At 46.3% G+C, this 24,460-nt stretch overlaps 1 protein-coding gene across 2 annotated transcripts in view; it reads right to left on the bottom strand.

Moving 5' to 3' along the window:
* The window catches only part of nfxl1 (nuclear transcription factor, X-box binding-like 1), a 27,718-nt gene extending 3,475 nt beyond the window's left edge, over nucleotides 1-24,243 (bottom strand). The window contains exons 1-20 of one of the 2 annotated variants that reach the window (XM_084344750.1): nucleotides 24,212-24,243; nucleotides 22,515-22,714; nucleotides 22,241-22,432; nucleotides 21,502-21,611; nucleotides 20,479-20,609; nucleotides 20,143-20,187; nucleotides 19,238-19,371; nucleotides 19,037-19,122; nucleotides 18,754-18,829; nucleotides 18,461-18,558; nucleotides 11,996-12,110; nucleotides 11,721-11,845; nucleotides 11,473-11,595; nucleotides 10,931-11,021; nucleotides 8,012-8,132; nucleotides 7,777-7,933; nucleotides 7,600-7,691; nucleotides 1,314-1,335; nucleotides 623-745; nucleotides 1-63 (exon numbers count right to left, since the gene is read on the bottom strand). The exon at nucleotides 1-63 is cut by the window's left edge and continues 92 nt beyond it. In XM_084344750.1, coding sequence (XP_084200876.1) covers nucleotides 1-63; nucleotides 623-745; nucleotides 1,314-1,335; nucleotides 7,600-7,691; nucleotides 7,777-7,933; nucleotides 8,012-8,132; nucleotides 10,931-11,021; nucleotides 11,473-11,595; nucleotides 11,721-11,845; nucleotides 11,996-12,110; nucleotides 18,461-18,558; nucleotides 18,754-18,829; nucleotides 19,037-19,122; nucleotides 19,238-19,371; nucleotides 20,143-20,187; nucleotides 20,479-20,609; nucleotides 21,502-21,611; nucleotides 22,241-22,432; nucleotides 22,515-22,695 — 2,085 coding nt within the window. In that variant the 5' untranslated portion in view covers nucleotides 22,696-22,714; nucleotides 24,212-24,243. The other variant, XM_084344751.1, reaches the window with a different exon arrangement.
* Between the last annotated feature and the right edge of the window lie 217 nt (nucleotides 24,244-24,460).

Here is a 24,460-nt window from a genome sequence, read left to right as displayed (position 1 = left end):
GGGGCAGGTGTGGGGGCAGCCGGGGGGGCGGGGCTTAGAGCAGGCCTCCTCACACACCTCACACTGCAGAGACAGAGAGATCGATTGATTGGATTGGTCAGATCAATGATTCAGTTGATATCCGTTCATCAAGTCGTTGCCAACACAGCAGTGTGTCCACACTAAAGAGTCAAGTCAACTTTATGGACCCTGAGGGGGATCAGAGGGGCCCGTTTGTAGTCCCAGGACCACAGTTTGAGAGCCTCGTGTTTCCTGACGTATGTGGGTCACATGGACAAGATGGACGACAGAGTGTGGGTACTGAATATGAATCAAGTTTCATTTATTTACCGTTAAAAACTATTCTGGTGTCGTTCTGAAGTTAGCATTAGCTAAAGTGTTATCATAGTCTGTTAATCTATGAGACATCCGGTCGGGTTTGGACCTTCTTCAGTAACGAGTTGATCAGTTCTCAAGAATTCCTTCACAAACTGGCGTCACGAACAGGATCGTTCGTGACGCCTTTGAAACGATCACATTAGCTCCTCACACCGACTTCAGCTGAAGACAGAACAACAACAACAACAATAAAGCGTCTCAAAATGACTCCTGACGCTATTTAACAACCTAATGAGGTCATCACCTTGTTGCCGTTGGTAACCAGGTGACACTCCCTGCTGCAGTCGTGGTTTCCGCAGGTCAAAGGTCGTCCGCACGGTCGCTTACAGGAGAACCGACCCCGGCGATGACACGGCACCGGGCTGACCTGGCCGGTCCAGAACAGACAGCATTAAAGTGTTTTCTGACCTCGTCTGAAGGTGAACGAGTGTGTGTGAGTGAGTGTGTGAGTGTGTGTGAGTGTGTGTGTGTGAGTGTTTCTGTTGAATACAAAGCAACTAAATGGGATGAGATGCAGGAAGGAATTATATGAGAGAGAGACAGAGAAGGACAAAGCAGACGAACAGAGAGAGAGAGGGAGTGGACGGGAGGTCAGAGGGACAAACTAATGAGGAGGAGGAGGAGGAGAGGAGGAGGAGGAGGAGACGAGGAGAGGAGGAGGAGGACGGTTGACATAAGAAAAGGGAGTGGAAGAAGTTATTAATTGAAAACAAAGGCAGACACATCAGGACAGTGTGACGGCTGGAAACTGGTTTTAGACTGGGTCTATAAGACAAACATGAAACATCAGGAAGACGAAGGTGTCGTGAAGGTAACGTGAAGGTGACGTGAAGGTAACGTGAAGGTGACGTGAAGGTAACGTGAAGGTAACGTGAAGGTGACGTGAAGGTAACGTGAAGGTGACGTGAAGGTGGAGACGGTGAACTGGTTCTTACCTCATGTTCTCCAAAACAGGCTCTGAAACACAAACACAGGAAGAATAAATGTCCCATTCACTTCAACTGACTTCACACATCATCACTGTGTTGACTGACATGGTCTTCTCTTTACCTCCATGTGTCTCGTCCACTGACCTCACTTCAGTTCAGTCTGTTCACTTCAGCCTCATTTACTTGTATTCACTTTATCTGCATGCATGTTACAGTTAACTGCATATCGTTGAATAATTATATTTTACACATTTCTTTCTCTTCACTTCACCTCAACTGACTCACTCTCACTGTATCTGCACCTTTTCTGACTGGACTTCACTCATTCATTTACTTTTTGCTGTCTTTGATTCGTTCATGACATTTTCCTACATTTATTTATCACATCATCACTTTGATGACTGAATCCATGATGTCCGCCCGCTCACCTCCACTCATGTCACTTCACCTGATTCACATGAATTCACTCTCAGCATCACCTCTGATGACTGACTCTCCTCTCACTGACCTCTCTCCTACTGCATCATGTAAACTAACTGAACTCATCTGTTAAATATTATAACTCACATTCACGCCCACTGTTTGAATCATGTTATTGTGACTGAATCCCTCCATTCACCTGCTGACTGACCAAAGTGACAGTTCACTGTTGCTGCTCCACAGTTTGACTGTTACTGTGTTTCACAAGCTCCTATTTCCTCTAACCGCAGGGAAACATGTACACCACACACACACACACACACACACACACACACACACACACACACACACACACGAACAGTGTCAGTTTGTGGCTGTTGGCCCGGGTCTCTTTAACATCAACACACATGGTTGGTGTTGGTCGCTCACTGCGTCACAGAGCTGCAGGCAGCTGGCACACACAACTGTTACACACACACACACACACTAACTTTGGGGGACATCACAAAGACTGACCCACAAATCAGCTTTCTCCCAACTGGGGACACAGATGTTGTCCTGAATTGGACAAACAGACCAAACTCGCTGTGATTCGGTCTGATGTGTCGCTGTCCAGTGAAAACCACTTATCTCCTCACTGGCATGTTTTCAGCTTCGCGGCTGAACATTTCTCAGATGATTCAGTTTGTGTAGATGTTTGTCTTAAACAGGAGGATCGTCTCACCTCACACAGCAGAGCTCACTCCTTCAGTGTCAGCACAAAGATCAAAGACACCAACTCTGGAGATACGTGGTTTTGACTGGACAGCAACGTTATGTTAGAAACACACACACACACACACACACACACACACACACACACACCATGTAATGTGTTTTTTAATCTCAGCTCTAATGAGCCACGACTGGACCAAAGTACCTTGGAGTGTGTGTGTGTGTGTGTGTGTGTGTGTGTGTGTGTACACAACATGGTGAAGACGGCGACTGTTTGAGTGTTTGCAGAAGTCAGCACAGCGAGGCTCAGAGCTCGACCTTGCGTACTGCAGCAGTGTTGTTTTTGGCGGCCTGTTTTAATTTTAGTTTTAGTCTAGTCTTTGTGTCGAATTGTCATTTTAGTTTTTATTAGTTTTGGTCACGTTTATACTCTTTATAGTCTAGTCAAGTTTCAGTCGACTGAGAGTCTGAGCATTTTAGTCTTATTGTAGTCAGAATTATCCATGACTATTGGTGTGCCTTACTTAATATTAGGTCACTCTCCAGCAAGACGTTTTATATTAATGATTTTATTTCTCACCATGGTTTGCATTTCTTTTTCCTCACTGAGTGCCGGCTTTCCTCCACTGCCAGTGCTGTTCTTATTGAGGCATCTCCCCCTGACCATAGCTTCTTATTCTCTGCCAGGCAAGACAGAACAGGTGGGGGACTTGCGGTTATCTTTTCCAATCAATTTTCTTGTACAGCATGCTGACTTGGTAACTTTACATCTTTTGAGTATCTGGCCATGCTCATAGGAACCCGTCATCATATCCTGACACTACTCATTTATAGACCACCCAGGTATAATCCCATTTTCTTAACTGAGTTCTCTGAGTTTTTATCTACTGTTCTGATTAAATATGACAAAATAGTTCTGCTCGGTGACCTGAATTTTCACATAAATGATGTTTTGGATTCAAAAGCAGCAGAATTTCTGAATCTTCTTACTGGCCTTGGCTTCATCCAGCATGTCACAGGCCCCACTCATAATCATGGTAATACCTCAGACCTAGTCTTTACAAAGGATATTACTGCTGATCTCCCATCTATCCTTCAGGTGCCGGTCTTGGACCACTCTTGTGTCTTTTTTTACCTCCCCTCGAATGCACAGACTACTCGCTCTGAACCTAACCCCCACTCTTGTCGTGTCATTAACAGCCATGTTAAGTCCCTTTTAGCTGAGCATTTGCCTGATAAACTTGAGTCATTCTCCAATACGGCTATGTCTGTCAATAACCTTACAGATACCCTAAACACTGCACTATTAGACTCACTCGACACCTTTGCTCCTCTTAGAAATAGTAGAGGCACTCGAACCAAATCTGTCCCCTGGTTCTCCGACCTCACTCGTTCATTAAAACGGGCTTTCCGCAGACTCGAAGTCAGATGGCGGGCCGGCAAATTAGAGTCCTCCCGTCTCACCTGGACTCTTAGTTTTAAACGCTATAAACATACACTTTCTGCTGCCAGATCCTCTTATTTCTCCAACCTGATTGAAACCAATAAGAACAATCATCGGGTCCTGTTTAATACTGTGGCCAGGCTTACACAGTCTTCACCTATTCTGAGCCCTGCTATCACAGCTAATGATTTTTTAGAGTTTTTTACCGATAAAATCTCCCTAATAAGGAGCAATATCATTAGCCAGCAGTCCTCTAGCAACATCACTGACCAGTGCTCTGCATCCCTGTCCACAAGTTCACTCTCACAGTTTAAACCTATTTCGGCTGAGGCCTTGGCCTCAATGGTTGCTGCCTCTAAGCCTACAACATGTTTACTAGATCCCATCTCTTCTGACCTCTGTAAGGAACTTTTTCCTTGTCTTAGTGGCCCTTTACTTACCATCTTAAACACTTCCTTCACTGAGGGGTGTGTCCCCTTATCCTATAAATCTGCTATCATTAAACCACTCCTCAAGAAAGCCAATAGCGATTCTCTGGTTCTTGCTAATTACCGACCTGTCTCCACTCTCCCCTTTTTCTCCAAAATAATAAGTCACTTGTCAGAGTAGTAAATGACCTACTTGTTACTGCTGACTCTGGATCAGCTTCCTTACTTTTGCTTCTTGATTTAAGTTCGGCCTTCGATACTGTAGATCATTATGTGCTTCTGGACCGACTGGAACATTATGTTGGTGTTCATGGGCTGGCGCTCTCATGGTTCCAGTCCTACTTATCTGGCAGAACACAATGCATCAGTTTTAATAACTCCTTGTCCAAATGCTCTACAGTTATAGCTGGTGTGCCTCAGGGGTCTGTCCTGGGCCCTCTGCTGTTTTGTATTTACATGCTTCCTCTGGGTAGAACAATTGCTGAATACGGTATACAGCTCCATTTCTATGCCGATGACACACAACTATACGTTCCACTGCAGCCTAATGACCCCTCTCAAACACTGAATCTGGAAACGTGTAAATCAAATCAAGATCTGGATGAGCCACAACTTTCTCATGCTCAATACTACTAAGTCTGATCTGATGGTAATCAAGCCAAATAATTATAAATACTTATCCCAGGGTCTTGGTCTCAATATTGACGGTTGTGTTATCTCTGAAAGCACTCTCATCAGAAACCTATTTTTGATCCAACCCTGACTTTTCAGTCCCACATCAAAGAAATCACCAAAACAGCTTTCTTTCACCTGAGAAAGCCCTTCTCTATCCCTGCGTAGCGCCGAGGTGGTTCTCCGTGCCCTTGTGTCCTCCCGTTTAGATTACTGTAATGTCCTTTTTTCCGGCCTCCCCATCTGCACTACCAGGAGTCTCCAGCTTGTACAAAACTCAGCCGCTAGACTTTTAATGAAAACAGGTCAATTTTGCCACATAACTCCGGTCCTGGCATCTTTACATTGGCTGCCCATTCAAGCTAGAGCTGATTTTAAGGTTCTTCTTTTAACCTACAAGGCCTTGAATGGACTTTCACCACTGTATTTAACAGAACTACTCACTCCCTACACTCCGTCACGTCCTCTTCATTCTCTTGGTTCAAACCTCCTGGTCATCCCATATATCAGTAGAAAGTCAGCTGGTGGCAGGGCCTTCTCCTACCGTGCTCCTCTTATGGAATGGCCTCCCAGATATCAGAGACGCTACATCCACTGCGATTTTTAAGTCTCTTCTTAAAACACACCTTTTTACCCAATACTTTGGTTAACACTAACTAATTTTATCACTCTCCTCTGGTGTTTTACTATTGTTTTATTTTACTATTGTTTTATTTATTTTTATTGTCTGTTATTATTGTTCTTGTTTTTACTGTAAAGTGTATTGAGACCATGTACCATGGTGATTTTGCACTTTAAATAATAAATTGATTGATTGATTGATTGATTGATTGATTGATCGCCTAGTTTTAGTCAATGAAAATTGTACTTTAGTCTCTTTTTAGTAATGCAATTCTATTTAACCCAGTTAATATAGTACAAGTACCTATGAGGCTATAGAATAAACAAAACCAACATTTTCTTTAAGTCACCCATTTCACAAGTCAAACAAGGTTATCTTATTATTATATTATTGTTACCTCATAGACTCAAGAATACATTCAGTTTCAGACACGGAGACGCTCTGATTTGAATTTACAACATATTTATTTTACCTACAAACATGTAAGAAGTACACACACATACATTTAAATAAAATAAATAAATAAAATGGCTTCAAACTTAAAGAGAAACAAGGTGCTTGAATGCTCGAGCTACAATAACATAATAAAAAAGTGCAAATAAAATGTGTGTGTCTCTTGTATTGCTTGTAAACTGAAGTCAGATTTTGCATCATAAAATCGATTACAAGATATAACACTACAAATGGTTTGGACCTTAGGGAGATATAATGAGATGGGAGTTCGTTGACAGAAAGGAACAAATAACAGATCGTAGCTACTGAATTCTTTGTGTCAGACTTAACTTTGTGTCTCGTTGTCGTTAACGTAAACCCACCGCAGTTGCAGCTTCTAGTGCCGCGCGAGTGGGGATTGAGGAAGCGACGTCGCCTGCGTCTGCGCAGTGCGACCTGACGCAGCCCTGAACTGAGACTCAGGACACAGAAATATTGCAAAATAATAATAAGAGCGAGACGAAATCACGTTATAACATTTCGTCTCGTCTCGTTTTGGTCAACGAAAATGAAGAGATATGTTAGCAGACCACAAACCACATTTAGTCCCGTTTTTATTCGTCAACAATACTGCATTATATATTTGATTGTAGTTTTCGTCACATGACCACCATTTACGTTGCGTCTCGTCTCGTTTCCGTCACGTGATAAAGGTTCGCTGACGACGATATTTAGTCATAATTTTCGTTGACAAAAGCAACACTAGCTGCAGCAGCGTCAGTGGCCTTTGTTTTAATCTCTCCTGTACATCAAGCTCCTCGTATGTTCACTCTGACGTCACAGTAACGCTGCTGATGTCCTGCACAGCTCTCAGGAGAAGGTCTGCCTGCACCATCATCATTCTGTCTCGGGCGGTGCTAAAGCCAGGATGCAGACATGGAGGTGAACGTGACATTAACGTGGCCAACCCCCCCGACAGAAACATTACCAGCTGCTGGCTCGTCTATGTTCGCACTAGGGATGCCCCGAGCCGATCTGCGGGGTTTCACTGATCGGGATCGGCAATTTTGAACGTGGACACAAGCCTGATTATTTTTATGTCAGCTGTCGTCAACGGAGAACAATGTGTGGCAGAACGCAGAGGTACGCTTAACGTTAGTCTGGAGAACCTGTGGATAAAATATCCACAATATATTTCACAAGTGAAAGCAGCCCAACGGCGACACGTAACATCTGCAGTACGACCGTTTGGCGAGCTGGTAACAAAAGAGCTGCATTTATTACTACACATCTGATACAGCACAAACAAAAACATGAGTTCACTCAAGCAAAACAGGCAAAGGCACCGAAGCAACAAACACTGTGTGTGTGTGTGTGTGTGTGTGTGTGTATGTGTATGTGTATGTGTGTGTGTGTGTGTGTGTGTGTGTGTGTGTGTATGTGTGTGTGTATGTGTATGTGTGTGTGTGTGTGTGTGTGTGTGTGTGTATATGTGTGTGTGTGTGTGTGTGTGTGTGTGTGTGTGTGTGTGTGTGTGTGTGTGTATGTATGTTGACCTACGTTGGGATGGGGACTTGACACGGCGGACAGGGCAGAGCTTTCTTCACGAAGGCCGGTTCAGACGGCTGCTCCCACGGACCAGCTAACTGCACCTAACAACGTCCAGAGAACACGTCGTGTGAACAGAAACATCCAGAACATCAACACTCACTGATGACAGAGCAGATGTGGAACCACCTGCTGGGACTTGACCAGAACCAGGTCGTGGCAGGGCTGAGGGCAGGTGTGGCTGCAGCTGGGCAGCGGCAGCAGGCAGGACTGTCTGCAGGGCGGGCAGGGCCCAGGGTGGCACCGGTGGGTCTCTCTGGTCGGGTGGTGGCAGGATGAAGGACACCTGGAGGACACGACAGAGTGTGTTGATGGAGGTTACAGGTGAGGGGGGTCAGACAGGACAGGTGTTCGGAGTGCTTACCTGCAGGACTCTTTGCAGCGAGGCGGTTTGGTGCTCCGTTCACGCCCACAGGGGACGACCAAGACGGACGAGCCGCATGTACACCTGACCTCCACCGTCTCCGGACAGGGATAACAACTACCTGAGGGACAGGTGGGACAGGTGAGACATTTATCAATCCGTCTTTAAACAGTCGGGCAGCTGTACGAACACTGACTGAGGTTCTGACGCCTGCTGACAAAAGGTTTGCAGGATAAACTGACTGTTGTTCTGCAGGTGATTTTCATGAATAATAGAAAACGTCTATCAGAAATTTCCAATAGACGTCTTCAAATGTCCTCTTTAGTCCAACAACAGTCCAAAACCCAAAGACTCTTCAGTTACTGTCAGAAGTGATGAAGAAAAGCAGAACATCTTCACATTCAACAAGCTGGAACCAGACAGCACTCAGCACTTATGTTCTTACGGTTTCCTGATGAACAGCAGCTACTTTGCTCAGACGAGGGCTTGAACATCGTTTCTATCTTTTCTTTTCTACTTTATCGACGGTGATATGTTGGTTTCTTTCTTGTGACAAATGTACTTATTGTAAGTCGCTTTGGACAAAAGCGTCTGCTGAATGTCCTAAATGTAAATGTAAATGTAAATGTAATGTAAGTGTAAATGCAGACAACATTTGACTCGAACCATAAATCTATTATCGATTAGCTGTTTTTAAATCGACTAATTAAAGGATCTATTAACAGTTGCAGCTCTACTGAAGTTAATGAGGTTCGGAGGGTTTGACGGTTTATGTTCAGATCATGAACCCGACCACACAGACGAGGGTGTCACAGCAGGGGACAGTTGATGGTTGATGTTTCAGAGACGTCCTCACAGAAAGACGAGCAGCTCAGAGTTCACTGAGCCACAAAGTGTTGTTGTCCAACAGGAGCATCATGAAACCACCATCCTGTCTACAAGCCTGCTTCACAGCACAGACATCAGAGTTTCTACACCTAACTGGGATTGTGACGGTCTTCTGAAGCTCTGGACAGCAGCCGGCTGCTCGCTTCTGCTTCAAATTAATCACATGAGCTGATGAGTTCAACACCTCCAGCTCAGCAGGTCCATTTCTGTCCGTCCAGCCTCCTACATGTGTTCAGGCAGCAGAGCCGCTGTGTCCTGTCAGCCAACACTCTGCTGCCCGTCAACAGGACACACCGAGATACCAAGCAGATAGCAGCGTGTGTGTGTGTGTGTGTGTGTGTGTGTGTGTGTGTGTGTGTGTGTGTGAGAGAGATAAACCTTCAGTGTGTGACAGAACCAGTCATGTTCCAGTGTTCGGCTCCATGTTGGATCTACGTCTCATTATATGGTTTTAATGTTTACACCTATTTTATTAGTTTTATCTATATTTTGTTTGTATTTTACTGTTTTTTTTTCCTAAATCAACTTTTACGATCAATATTTCATTTTCTCTTTCTTATTGCTTGTTTTTCTTCTTTTGTTCTTCATCTTTTATTTTAAAGACTCAGCTGCTTCACTTGTTAATGACTCTGAAAGACATTCTGATTGTTTGAAAGGTGATGTATAAATAAAGCTTGATCGATTGATAGAGTTCAGTTCTTCTAGATGCTTCTCCATGGCAACAACAGCTGAGGCTCATGGGTATTGTAGTATTTTGAGTCGTCCACAGCACAGACTTCTCGAGTGATCGAAGTCATTAATCGTTAATTAACGGTGTATAAATAAAGTTTATTCTCTGAACTAAACATCAAAGTTTATTTCAGCAGGTTCAGGGGAAGTCAACACACACACGCGCACACACACGCCGCGGTGTCGGCTGTTATCTGCGAGGTGATGCGTTGGCGGCGGCGCGACCTTCTATCTGTTCCACCCTGAAAGGTCAGAGCAGCCAATCAGCACGCAGGAACACAAATACATTAACTTTAATCTATTCAGCCAATCAGGACGCAGACGGACGCATAAATGATCCTTTATCGTCCGATCAGAGGAACAATGGAGGCAGGAAGCACACACACACACACACACACACACACACACACACACTCTCTTTAATAAAAGGGATTAATGATGTTTGGCAGAAGCAGAGGTCAACATTTTCCCAAACACACACACATCTAACTGTGTGTGTGTGTGTTGTTCAGTCCTATCAACCAGAAGAAATGTCAACACACACACACACACACACACACACACACACACACACACACACGCTCACCAGGAGGTGTTCTGGGTCAGAATTTTCCTGAATTTGACCTTTGACCTTCCACCAGCTGTGACTCTCAACAAATCACAACAAGTCTGACAGACGATGATGTGATGTGACGCCCTGTGTGTGTGTGTGTGTGTGTGTGTGTGTGTGTGTGTGTGTGTGTGTGTGTGTGTCTCAAACTCTCGCTAAAGTTCAAGTTTTTCTGAACTAACGGCAAAAAAAAAAATCTGACTTTTAACAAGATATATTTTGATTTGAGGAAAGGGAGAATCAGCCATATTTTTATGAGGTAGGGACACTGGACAGGTGTGTACAGGTGTGTACAGGTGTGTACAGGTGTTTAACAACAACAGGAAACTAGTTATTGTAGTTCAGCTGCTGATTTGATGGCTCAACATGTCAGCAGGTGGCGCTGCTGCAGTTGCAAAAATCATGCAGCCTATTAAAAATACAGGAGCTGCTAACAGGAGCTGCTAACAGGAGCTGCTAACGGCTCATTCGGCTAACATTAATGCGGACTGTTTGACTGAATGTAAACAAATGTTAACACACTTTAAAACTGGGCGTCTGTGTTGGTCGAACAAAATAAGACAGCTGAAGACGTCACGTTGAAAATGACTCCAGAAGTTTTACAGATTAAAATAAAATCGATCATGAAATTGATGACCGATCGAAGCTGAGTCGCTTGTGTGTGTGTGTGTGTGTGTGTGTGTGTGTGTTACCTTGGTGACAGCCAGACGGACACTTGTGGTTGCGACACCCCAGAGTTCGACCACAGCTCTGGTCACATGGAGGGCAGTTACCAGGGCAACACTGAAGCACAAAGCATGATGGGAAACAGAGTTTAGACAGAAGGGTAAACAGCTGACAGAGTCCAGCTCTTCTTCTTCTCCTTAGTTTCGTCTGACACGTCAGTTTCTCCGCTGGTTCTGGTCCACAGTGAGGACGGTTAAAGGATGTTCTGACTGGTTCTGAGATCCGCTGACATTAAACATTAAAATGAAGCTTTAAAGCCACGGAGATGATGACGTCAGCTCGGTCTCATCACAGACGCAGCGTCAGTCAACCTTTAACGATCAGATTACTCTGATTAGATGACATCACTCTGACATTTACTCCGCAGGAAGCAGACGCTCAGAACCACCTGAACCTCAAAGACCATCGCAGCTTCACATCTGGAGACGTTCACTTGGTTCTGACCCATCAATGAACTGATACATGTATTGGTCCTCGTGACGATGATGATGGTGGCAGCTGGACTCACCTTCCTCCTGCACTGGTGCCTCTGGCAGCTTCTGGTTTTTGGACATTTGGAGTCACACAGGTATTCTTTGTGACACGACATCAACTTCCTGTATTTACCACACCTGCACTCCCTCTCCACCTCCTGCAACACACACACACACACACACACACACACACACACACACACACAGACAGAGTCAGGGTGTTTCTGTGTGTGTGTGTGTGTGTGTGTGTGTGTGTCTGTTAATGTGCATGTGTGTGTGTGACCTGTCTGCAGGTCTCGCAGCTCCCTCGGTGACACCTCATTGAACAGGTGTGTTTTCCACATGACAGACGGCGGTCGCACGTGTCACCGCACGGTGACACTTCCTCTGTGCACGGCAGAGAGGACCCTACACACACACACACACACACACACACACACACACACAGTGACATTTAGAAAATACCAGCAAACAGTGAGACAGATAAGTATGTGTGTGTGTGTGTGTGTGTGTGTGTGTGTGTGTGTGTATGTGTGTGTGTGTGTGTGTGTCTCTCACTGGTCTTGCCACAGGGACAGGTTCTGCTGACGGAGCGAGGACACGGAGGACAAACTCCATCATGACACAAAACCTCACAGGTGTGATTCCCACAGGAGAGGAGAGAGCCACACACCTGAGAGAGGAGGAGGAGCAGGAGGAGGAGGAGGAGGAGGAGGGGGAGGAGGAGGAGGAGGGGGAGGAGGGGGGAGCAGGAAGAGGAGGGGGGGTTGGGAGGAGCAGGAGGAGGAGGAGGAGAGAGAGGATGAGGGGAGGAGGAGGATGAAGAGGAGGAGGAGGGGGGAGCAGGAAGAGGGGGGTTAGGAGGAGCAGGAGGAGGAGGAGGAGAGAGAGGATGAGGAGGAGAGAGAGGATGAGGAGGAGAGAGAGGATGAGGGGAGGAGGAGGATGAAGAGGAGGAGGAGGGGGGAAGCGGGAAGAGGGGGGTTAGGAGGAGCAGGAGGAGGAGGAGGAGAGAGAGGATGAGGGAGAGGAGAAGGATGAAGATGAAGAGGAGGAGGAGGAGGAGGAGGGGGGGTTTAGGAGGAGGAGGAGAGAGAGGATGAGGAGAGAGGGAAGGAGGAGGAGGAGGAGGTTCACTCCGTCAGTTAACAGCACACACCTGCTTCCAGACATTGTCAGAGTAATCAATCACTAAATCAATAACTGTTGCAGTTCTAATCTTCTCTCATCTCATCTGCTCTCCGACCAGAACATCAGTGTAACTGGACTCCTGATAACACGTGATGGGCTTACAGTCAGCAATGCTCCAGTACAGTATTACAGTCAGCAATGCTCCAGTACAGTATTACAGTCAGCAATGCTCCAGTACAGTATTACAGTCAGCAATGCTCCAGTACAGTATGACAGTCAGCAATGCTCCAGTACAGTATTACAGTCAGCAATGCTCCAGTACAGTATGACAGTCAGCAATGCTCCAGTACAGTATTACAGTCAGCAATGCTCCAGTACAGTATGACAGTCAGCAATGCTCCAGTACAGTATTACAGTCAGCAATGCGCCAGTACAGTATTACAGTCAGCAATGCTCCAGTACAGTATTACAGTCAGCAGTGCTCCAGTACAGTATTACAGTCAGCAGTGCTCCAGTACAGTATGACAGTCAGCAATGCTCCAGTACAGTATTACAGTCAGCAATGCTCCAGTACAGTATTACAGTCAGCAATGCGCCAGTACAGTATTACAGTCAGCAATGCTCCAGTACAGTATGACAGTCAGCAGTACTCCAGTACAGTATTCGTCAGCAGTACTCCAGTACAGTATTACAGTCAGCATTAGTCGAGGGCGCCGCGTGAGTGGCAGCCTGTTACAGCAGCTCTCGCTCACCTTTGAGCTTTTTCTTCTTTTTTTATAACTTTTAGTACTTTTTAACTTTTTTTATTTTACTTGACTTTGGAGCTCTTTCTCCGGGCAGTATGGAGACCAGAGTTGTTTTTATCGCTCTGGTCTTAATTCTGCTTCTTTCGCTGTTTTCCGCCGTGTCCGGGGAGCCTGTACGCGGCCCTATTGTTTACAGTAGGGATCAGCTGTTGGCCCTCAGTAGCGCTGCGGTGCCGCCGCTCAAGCGGCCCGATGTCCCGCGGGAGTTGAAGAGGAGGAGACGCGGGTGCCGTGCCGGAGCTGCTCGCCGTAGCAGGAGGAGACGCTACCGACCCATCCTCCCGTCCATCATCATGGGGAATGTAAGATCTCTCCCCAACAAGATGGACGAGCTAACGGCGCTGACCCGGCATCAGAGGGACTACCGTGAGAGCAGCATCATGGTGTTTACTGAGACGTGGCTAACGGCGCAGACCCCGGACACGGACGCTAACCTGGACGGATTTCAAATGCGGCGGGCGGACAGGACGGCAGAGAGCGGTAAGAGGAAAGGAGGAGGGCTGGCTGTGTTTGTTAATGACAGATGGTGTAACTCTGGGCACATCACTGTTAAAGAGCAGGTCTGCAGTAAAGACATTGAACTTTTAGCGGTTAGCATGAGGCCGTACTACCTCCCGAGGGAGTTCACACAGGTGATCGTACTCGCTGTGTATATCCCCCCCTCTGCTAACGCTGATGCAGCTTGTGACGCTCTCCACTCAGTCACAAGCTCACTGCAGACACAGCACCCACAGGCCCTCTTCCTCATCTCTGGGGATTTCAATCATGCCTCTCTGTCCTCCACCCTGCCCACATTCACTCAGTATGTCACCTGCCACACCAGAGACAATAAAACACTGGACTTATTCTATGCCAACAGCAAGGAGGCATACAACTCATCCCCCCTCCCTCCCCTGGGAAGATCTGACCACAACCTGGTTCATCTCCTGCCTGTGTACAAGCCCCTTGTAAACAGGCAACCAGTGGAAACCCGCACAGTTAAAGCATGGACTGAGGAGTCTGAAGAGGCTCTGAGGGACTGCTTTGACTCAACTGTGTGGGAAGAACTATGTGTTTCTCATGGGGAGGACATCGACAGCTTAACAGGATGCATAACGGACTACATCAACTTCTGTGTTGAAAACACTGTACCCACCAGGACTGTACGGTGTTTTTCAAACAGCAAACCCTGGATTAATCCTGACATTAAGGCTCTCCTTAAGGAGAAAAAGAGGGCCTTTAGGTCAGGAAACAAGGAGGAGCTGAAGGCTGTGCAGAAGGAGCTGAGGAAGAAGATCCGAGAGGGGAAGAACAGCTACAGGAGGAAGATGGAGGTCCAGCTGCAGCAGAGTAACATCAGTGGAGTCTGGAAAAGCCTTAAAACCATCTCAGGACTGAGGAAACCAGACTCCCAGGCTGCCGGGGATCAGACGTGGGTGAACGACCTGAACCTATTTTTCAATAGGTTTGACCAGACACCCACCCCTCCCCCGGCCCATTCATCTCTGCTGCCCCCCACCACCTCTTCCACCCCCCCTGTTTCCTGCCCCATTCTCACCTCTACCTCCCTCTCCACTGCTTTCATGTCGCAGACACCCTCCACTGCCCCCCCTGACATTCACCCACCTCCCCCACCCGACACTCAGCCCCCCTGCTCCAATCTGTCCCTCTCCACTATCCAGGTGAGGAATCAACTGAGGAAGATGAAGGTGAAGAAGTCCACGGGTCCAGACGGGATCAGCTCCAGGCTCCTCAAGTCCTGTGCAGACCAGCTGTGCAGGATTGTGGAGTACATCTTTAACATGAGCCTGAAGCTGGGAAAAGTGCCACTGCTGTGGAAAACCTCCTGTGTGGTACCAGTACCAAAGATCCCTCACCCAAAGGACTTCAACAGCTACAGACCAGTTGCTCTCACTTCACACCTGATGAAGACCCTGGAGCGGCTGGTCCTTGTCCATCTCCGCCCTCTGGTGGGTCCTTTTATGGACCCACTCCAGTTTGCCTACCAGCCTGGCATCGGAGTGGACGACGCCATCATCTTCCTCCTGGACAGATCACTGTCCCACCTGGAGCAGCCTGGAAGCACTGTGAGGATCATGTTCTTTGATTTCTCCAGTGCTTTCAACACCATACAGCCTGCACTGTTGGGGGACAAGCTGGAGCTCACGGGGGTGGACCAACACCTCACGTCCTGGATCCTCGATTACCTCACCAACCGGCCACAGTATGTGAGGACTCGGGACTGCGTGTCGGACACGGTTGTCTGCAGTACAGGGGCCCCACAGGGAACAGTCCTGGCCCCTTTCCTGTTCACCCTGTACACTGCTGATTTCTCCCACCAAACACCCCACAGCCATCTACAAAAGTTCTCTGACGACTCTGCTATCGTCGGCCTCATCAGGGACGGGGATGACGGAGCCTACAGAGAACTTATTCAGGACTTTGTGGACTGGTGCCAGCGGAACCACCTCCAGCTCAACGCCGGGAAGACCAAAGAGCTGGTGGTGGATTTCCGCAGGCGCAAACAACCCTGCATTCAGGTGAACATCCTGGGAACGGACATTGAGATGGTGACGTCTTACAAGTACCTGGGAGTTCACCTGAACAACAAACTGGACTGGACTCATCACACTGCAGCAATATACAAGAAAGGTCAGAGCAGACTCCATCTGCTGAGGAAGCTCAGGTCCTTTGGAGTGCAGGGGGCACTCCTGACTTCTTTCTATGACTCTGTGGTGGCATCAGCCATTTTCTATGGTATAGTCTGCTGGAGCAGCAGCATTTCGGCAGCAGATAGGAAGAGACTTGATAAACTTATCAAGAAGGCCAGCTCCATCCTGGGATGCCCTCTTGACCCAGTGCAGGTGGTGGGAGACAGCAGGATGATGGCCAAGCTATCATCGCTGCTGGTGAAGGAGTCCCACCCCCTACAGGCCACTATCACAGCACTGGTCAGCTCCTTCAGTGACAGGCTGATACACCCCAAGTGTGTGAAGGAGAGGTATCGCAGGTCCTTCCTTCCTGCTGCTGTTAGAGTCTACAACCAGCACTGCTCCCAGTAGACCTCACTGTGCACTGTGCAATAAAAAAACTCTGCACATATCCACACACTTTCTGGTTTGCACAAATTGGACAATTTTTAATATCCATATTTATTATTTATTGTTTGTAAATAAAAATACCAACTGTTTAAACTTACACTGTCCATATTATAAATAATAAATACTATGTCATATTGTAAATACCAATTTCATATTGTAGATATTATGTATATACCAGTTAAATTCTATTTCTTATGTCTTATTATATTGTTTATTTTTTACTTTTATTACTGTTTAAGTGTGATACTGTCCTTTGGCTGTTGTGACAAAGAAATTTCCCCATTTGCGGGACAAATAAAGGAATTCTGATTCTGATTCTGATTCTGAATGCTCCAGTACAGTATTACAGTCAGCAATGCTCCAGTACAGTATTACAGTCAGCAGTGCTCCAGTACAGTATTACAGTCAGCAGTACTCCAGTACAGTATTAGTCAGCAGTACTCCAGTACAGTATTACAGTCAGCAATGCTCCAGTACAGTATTACAGTCAGCAGTACTCCAGTACAGTATTACAGTCAGCAGTGCTCCAGTACAGTATTACAGTCAGCAATGCTCCAGTACAGTATTACAGTCAGCAGTACTCCAGTACAGTATTACAGTCAGCAATGCTCCAGTACAGTATTACAGTCAGCAGTGCTCCAGTACAGTACTACAGTCAGCAGTACTCCAGTACAGTATTACAGTCAGCAATGCTCCAGTACAGTATTACAGTCAGCAGTGCTCCAGTACAGTACTACAGTCAGCAGTACTCAGTCAGCAGTGCTCCAGTACAGTATTACAGTCAGCAGTACTCCAGTACAGTATTACAGTCAGCAATGCTCCAGTACAGTATTACAGTCAGCAGTACTCAGTCAGCAATGCTCCAGTACAGTATTATAGTCAGCAATGCTCCAGTACAGTATGACAGTCAGCAATGCTCCAGTACAGTATTACAGTCAGCAGTACTCCAGTACAGTATTACAGTCAGCAGTGCTCCAGTACAGTAATACAGTCAGCAGTGCTCCAGTACAGTATGACAGTCAGCAATGCTCCAGTACAGTATTACAGTCAGCGATGCTCTAGTACAGTAATACAGTCAGCAATGCTCCAGTACAGTATTACAGTCAGCAGTGCTCCAGTACAGTATTACAGTCAGCAGTACTGTATATGTGTGTATTTGTACCTGTTGACAGCAGTAGTGCTACAGTATATGTGTGTATTTGTACCTGTTGACAGCAGTAGTGCTGCAGTACATGTGTGTATTTGTACCTGTTGACAGCAGTAGTGCTGCAGTACATGTGTGTATTTGTACCTGTTGACAGCAGTAGTGCTGCAGTGTATTTGTACCTGTTGACAGCAGTAGTGCTGCAGTACATGTGTGTATTTGTACCTGTTGACAGCAGTAGTGCTGCAGTACATGTGTGTATTTGTACCTGTTGACAGTAGTAGTGCTGCAGTACATGTGTGTATTTGTACCTGTTGAAAGTAGTAGTGCTGCAGTATATGTGTGTATTTGTACCTGTTGACAGCAGTAGTGCTGCAGTACATGTGTGTATTTGTACCTGTTGACAGTAGCAGTGCTGCAGTACATGTGTGTATTTGTACCTGTTGACAGTAGTAGTGCTGCAGTACATGTGTGTGTTTGTACCTGATGACAGTAGTAGTGCTGCAGTACATGTGTGTATTTGTACCTGTTGACAGCAGTAGTGCTGCAGTGTATTTGTACCTGTTGACAGCAGTAGTGCTGCAGTACATGTGTGTATTTGTACCTGTTGACAGCAGTAGTGCTGCAGTACATGTGTGTATTTGTACCTGTTGAAAGTAGTAGTGCTGCAGTATATGTGTGTATTTGTACCTGTTGACAGCAGTAGTGCTGCAGTACATGTGTGTATTTGTACCTGTTGACAGTAGCAGTGCTGCAGTACATGTGTGTATTTGTACCTGTTGACAGTAGTAGTGCTGCAGTACATGTGTGTGTTTGTACCTGATGACAGTAGTAGTGCTGCAGTACATGTGTGTATTTGTACCTGTTGACAGTTCCACTGAGGGCTGGCACAGGGTCTCTCTGCCTTCTCTCGACCACACACACACTTCTGAACACTGACTCTGGGACAGGGAGAGCACTCTGACACACACACACACACACACACACACACACACACACACACACACACACACACAGGTTACAGTCTACACACTGAGGTGTTACCAGTGTCATCATCATGTTGTGTTGTCACTCACATCTATTAAAATGTGATGCAATGTGTTGTGGGAATGTTTATTAAATACATTTCAGGTGTGTGTGTGTGTGTGTGTGTACCTGTGTGACAGGGCTGTGTACAGGTGTGCTGCCTGCAGGGTAACAACTTGCTGCACTGCTGCTGACAGGACCAGGCCTGGAGAGAGAGAGAGAGGAAGAATAAAGTAAGTAAAAGCAGAAAATGGAAATACTCAAGTAAAGTACAAGTCACTCAAGTGTGTACTTAGGTTCAGTACTTGAGTAAATGTACTTAGTTACATTCCATCAGTGGTATCCAGGTGTAACTAACAGGTTTATGGTAGAAACCTCAGTCCAGGTTCAACTCTGAACACGTCAGGTGTACCTTGTTGCTACAGCGACGAGGGAGGGGCTTAGCTTTGCCACACATACAGGAAACGGACACCATCTTTGGACACGGAGGACAGGGACCTGAAACACACACACACACACACACACACACACACACACACACACACACACAGAAGGGTTAACATGTGTACTCTGATATGATTTATGATAATGAGGTGTGTGTGTGTGTGGTTACCGGGGTGACAGAGCAGCAGACAGGTGTGTCCACAGGTGGGTTTGAGCTCCTTCTGACAGACTGAGCCGCAGGAGTGAGGAGCCAACCAGGGGTCAGCTGGAGGATCCTGCATCTTCCCACAGTAGCACATGTACCTGAACACAACACAACACAGCCTCTATTAAAAGACTTTTATTTTGAAGGAAACAAGCTGGCTGAGGTGTGACATCACAGTCCTGTGGAGCCCCCTGCTGGTCAGCAGCAGCTTAACACCAACACAGGTCAAAGGTCACAGTGTTACTGATCTTCTCCCACAGCTGAGGTAAAGTACATTTACTCAAGTACTGTACTTAAACCTAACTCTGGTTACTTGTACTTTACTTGAGTATTTCCATGTTCATGTATTTGTATAGTTTACTTGTACTGGTTCTTTTGACACTAAAGTACATTAAATATCAGGTACTTTAAGACTTTTACTCGAGTACTCTTCATATGGAGACCTTCACTTTTACCAAAGTAATATTTGAATATCATATCTTTACTTTTACTCAGTATGACTGTGTGGTGATCACCTGGACGACGCAGCAGTGGAAGAGGTCTGCAGATTTAATCTGTTGTTTGTCTGTCTGTCTGTTTGTTTGTTTGTTTGTTTGTTTGTTTGTTTGTTTGTTTGTCTGTCTGTCTGTGCTCCGACTGTTCCTCAGTGATGTACTGTACCATGCTGTGTGTTCACTGGTCTCTATATGTTACAGAGGAACATATCGAACATGTGGATGAAGCTGTACTCTTGTCAGGTGTTAACAGTGGACTCTGGTTCTGTTCGTGGTCGTGGTGTGTGAACGCAGCCTGTTCAGGTTCTGTAACTGTTACAATAGCTGATTTCAAACACTCAGAGGTCCATAAAGTGTGACGGTGCTGACAGGTACCTGTTGGGCGTGGCACTGGGTGGATACTCTGCCCGACACTTTGGACTGTGGAGAGAGACCAGACACAGGTTAGACACGAGGATGTAGAACTGATGGACGTGTTGTGTTACAGGTGAACTGTTGGGTCAGAGCTCAGGGAGAAACGCTGACATCAACAACTTAGACACTGATATCGTGTGAATGATCCAGAGAAGATGTTCTGACGTGTGCGTCTTCACATGATTGATTGAATATTGAGGTTTCTCAGCTGATCGGCCCTCTACAGGTCTGGGGAAGGTAACCAGAGACAGACTATCTGCACCTCATATATCAAACCTGCCCCCCCCCCCCCCTCACCAGGGCCAGGGGTGCTGCTTCTGACCGAAGTCTTCATCGGTGACGGACGAGACGAGGAAGGCCGAGTCTTTGGCCCATTTCTGAATACAGGGCAGGTGGAAGAGAGAGAAACAGCAGGAGCAGCTCCACACCTGGACACAGACGGGGGGCAGGGTTAATGTACCATTCAACCACATCAGTCATCTGAAGGCACCATCTACGGCTTTAAAGGATAAGTACCGTTTTTTACAACCTGGACCTTATTTCTGGTAAAAGATATGGTCATTTACTCACCCAGATAACTTTGGTGTCATTCGGGGTCGTTCGGACGAAATTAGATCCAGTGTAGCGGCGATATACCCATATAATGGGAGTAACGGGGCATCGACACACAGCCTCTATATAACACATTATCTGCCACGAAACTAGTTCATTTCATCAATATTTTGTTATGAAATGCTAGCGCTATTAGCCTCTGAGTCCGGGCTCGTCTATTGTCAACATCCGGGGTCTGTAGGCTGATCTACTACCTCTGACCTGGAAGATGTCGTCTCTGAGCTGCGCGCGCACCCGCGACAGCGCGCCTTGTTCATATGGGCTTGTTTACCTGTAGCTGCTACTGCTAGTTTGACCCCGGATGTTGATAACGGACGAGCCCGAACTCAGAGGCTAATAGCGCTAGCATATCGTAACAAAATATTGATGAAATTAACTAGTTTCGTGGCAGATAATGCGTTATATAGAGGCTGTGTGTCGCTGCCCCGTCTCTCCCATTATATGGATATATCGCCGCTACACTGGATCTAATTTCGTCCGAACGACGCCGAATGACACCAAAGTTATCTGGGTGAGTAAATGACCATATCTTTTGCCAGAAATAAGGTCCAGGTTGTAAAAAACGGTACTTATCCTTTAAGACTGTACAGGTACGACTTCTAAAATAATACAAATATAATCTGCAGATTAATCAATCAATTACAATAATATTGAATGGCAGCCTGAAACAATATTCACATGACAAGAGATCATTAAAACAAGACTCACCGCCTGCGTCCTCTTGACGGAGGCGATGCAGATGAGACAGGTGAGAGCTCCAGACTGAAACAGGTCGCTGACGTACTGACCCGTTCTGACCAGACCTGTGACATCACCACCTGGACACACACAGACACACACACACACACACACACACACACACACACACACACACACAGACAGACATCAGTCAGCTGTGGACACTTTCCATAATATCTCAGTGTACACACCGTGAAGCCCACTGAGGGAATGTGACTGTGATTCTGGGCTGTATGAATTAAACCGATTTGATCTGGTCATCAGTTTGAGTTTAGCTTGTAGCTAATAATGGAGGATGTGTGTGAGCATGTGACTACACATATTACAGGACTTATTCTAAAAACACTGTGGGATTCCTCCTCGTACCACCAGGGGGAGCTCACGTACCACAGGTCGACAGTAGTGGGATTGGTTGGTTAATCAATTAGTCGATGGAAAGAAAATCAATTTGCGAGTATTTATTGATAGTCGATTAATCGTCTGGTTCTTCTTCAGTGTGACGACAGTAAACTGAGTCTAGTAAATGATCCTTCATGCAGCTGTAGTTATCTGTGTACCTGTAGCATGAAGATTAAAGGAGCAGTTCAAATCTTCTTCTGACTCCACTCTCACGTTAAATATGAAGCTACAGTCGGCAGCTCGTTAGCTTAGCTTAGCATGAACACTGGGAACGGAGCAGACAGCTAGCCACGATGAACACCAGGCTCACCTGTCTGGTTGGTGTAGGTGGTGAAGGTGGACGCCAGGATCTTCCCTCTCTTTCCATCCTCGTGGTCGACAGCTCCATCATCGTTGTCTTCATCGTCAGAGGAGGAGGAGCTGATCTGGCTCTCCACCAATCGCTGAGCAGCAGCCTGGTTGGACTTCCTGATCTCCTCGAACTTGGACTGGACCGACGCACCTGTTGGTCACAGAAACAAACAGCCGTCAGCCGGTTTGATCACCTGACGCTCAGGAGCACGTCAGCACGAGTCCGTCCTCACCGCGCTGAGGTTCAGGCGCCGCGGCCGTCTTTGTCCTTCCTCCTCGTCCGGCCCCCCACGGTCCAGCACCGGCTCCGCCCGGCCTCTCCCTCTCCTTCTGCTGCGGGGGTCGTGACCTTTCACCCTGAGCCTCCTGACTCCGGCCACGCCCCCTTCCCTGCTGTCGCCAGGCCGGCTCCATGGCAACTGCCTCCGAAACTCTTCACATCAAGATTTAGACGACACGTTACTCCAGTTTTTATTACTTTCAGCATAAAAGCTCAATTTTTAAGATGTTTCCTTTAACTCCACGGAAACACTTCAGACGTCTCGGTCCCTCTAATGATCCTACGACAGCTCTCACAATATTTTAGACAGACTGCAGCTCCAGACAACATGAGCGTGTCCGTCAGGTCACCACAGGACCTCCTGCAGCCGCTGAGGAGCTCACCTTCATTTATTAATTAATTAGTTATTTACTGTGGCCCTGAGCATCAACACACAACGACAGTAAGAAAACACAACAAATCAGAAACAAGAAGTGTTTCCCACCTCTGCTGTGATCTGAAAGGTTGTCTGTTGATGCTATAAGCCAACGTAGTTATAGCAATATAATAAACTTTATTTATACAGCATTTACACAAGCAAATGCAGGAAACTCAAGAAGACAATATGACAGAAGAAACACAAAGACGCCTCGTCTGAGGAGTTAAAACAGAAAACACAAGAGTCGATATGAATAACTACAAACTGAAGGAATAAAAACCATAAAACTGGAAAAATCAAAGATAAAGAAAGGTCGTGCAAAAATAGAAACAAGAGAATAAATAGATGGAAGATAACAAATAAAAGCAGTAAAGTTCACAAACATCTCAAAGGAGGAATTAAAGACTGATAAACAGACGAGCAGTCGAAGTAGTGATGATGCGATGACTTCACACAAAACAACGTCAGAAGTCTCCATTAGTTTAATATACAGTTTCTTCACTGTAGTTTTTATTATCCAAACTAGAATTTAGGAAATTATCATCAGAAAATCATCGCAACACGTTTAATTAAAGCTCAGTTATGATCACATCACAATCATCCTGTAGTCAGCTGCTCTGGTGGTCACTGTTGCACTGCAGCGCTAAATCAGAGGATTTTTGACTGGAGTCTGGTGCAGACAGTGAGGACTGACAGGTCTGGAGGAGGATGACTCAGCCTGCGTGTTCACATACTGACTAACATACACATATATATTACATATACACATATATATATTACATATACACATATATTACACATATATATCAGATATATATTAATGTGCTGATCATCAGACAGATGATTGAACACACCTGTGTGAGGCTGTCTGTCAGCTACAGGACCTGTCACTACACTTCAGTGACTCCTCGTGACACGAAGCTTCGTTAATTAACTAATAACACACCCGGAAGTGATCTTTACAGCCGCGTGCGGTCGCAGAAACCGTTAAACTCGAGCCGGTTGACGTCAACGGCCAACTTCAGTTCAAACTGTGCTGTTAGCCGGCTAGCTGCGGCAAGCTAACTACAGCTACTGCCACTAGAATGAGCATCAAAACAGGCGGGAACAAACGTCACATCCGGTGAACTGACGTTATTAAGAGATCAATATTACTCGGAGCAGCGTGAACTGAAGGTTTCATGGCAACAGACGGAGAGAAAGGTGATTTAAGAAGCTTTCTGTGAACACACCTGAGCAGTCTGCAGCACTGGAGGCTGGCGCCTGGTTGACATGCGCAGTGTGAACGCCGGGACTTGTAGTTCTTTAAACGGAGGGCCCGAGGGGTTCCTGCGTGGATAGAACTACATATCCCACAATGCACACAGACACGCAGGCAGTGCGACGTGTCAAGTGACAGCAGCAGGACGTCTCATTCATAAACTGAAGACAACAAACACTCAGTTTATTATTAATGCAGATATTATTTGAATATCTCAGCT

The sequence above is a fragment of the Pagrus pagrus genome (assembly GCF_965226575.1).
Source record: "Pagrus pagrus genome assembly, chromosome: 22".
NCBI lineage: Eukaryota > Metazoa > Chordata > Actinopteri > Spariformes > Sparidae > Pagrus > Pagrus pagrus.
The sequence above is the reverse complement of the archived record's forward strand: the minus strand, read 5'-3'. Positions and strand labels throughout refer to the sequence as shown.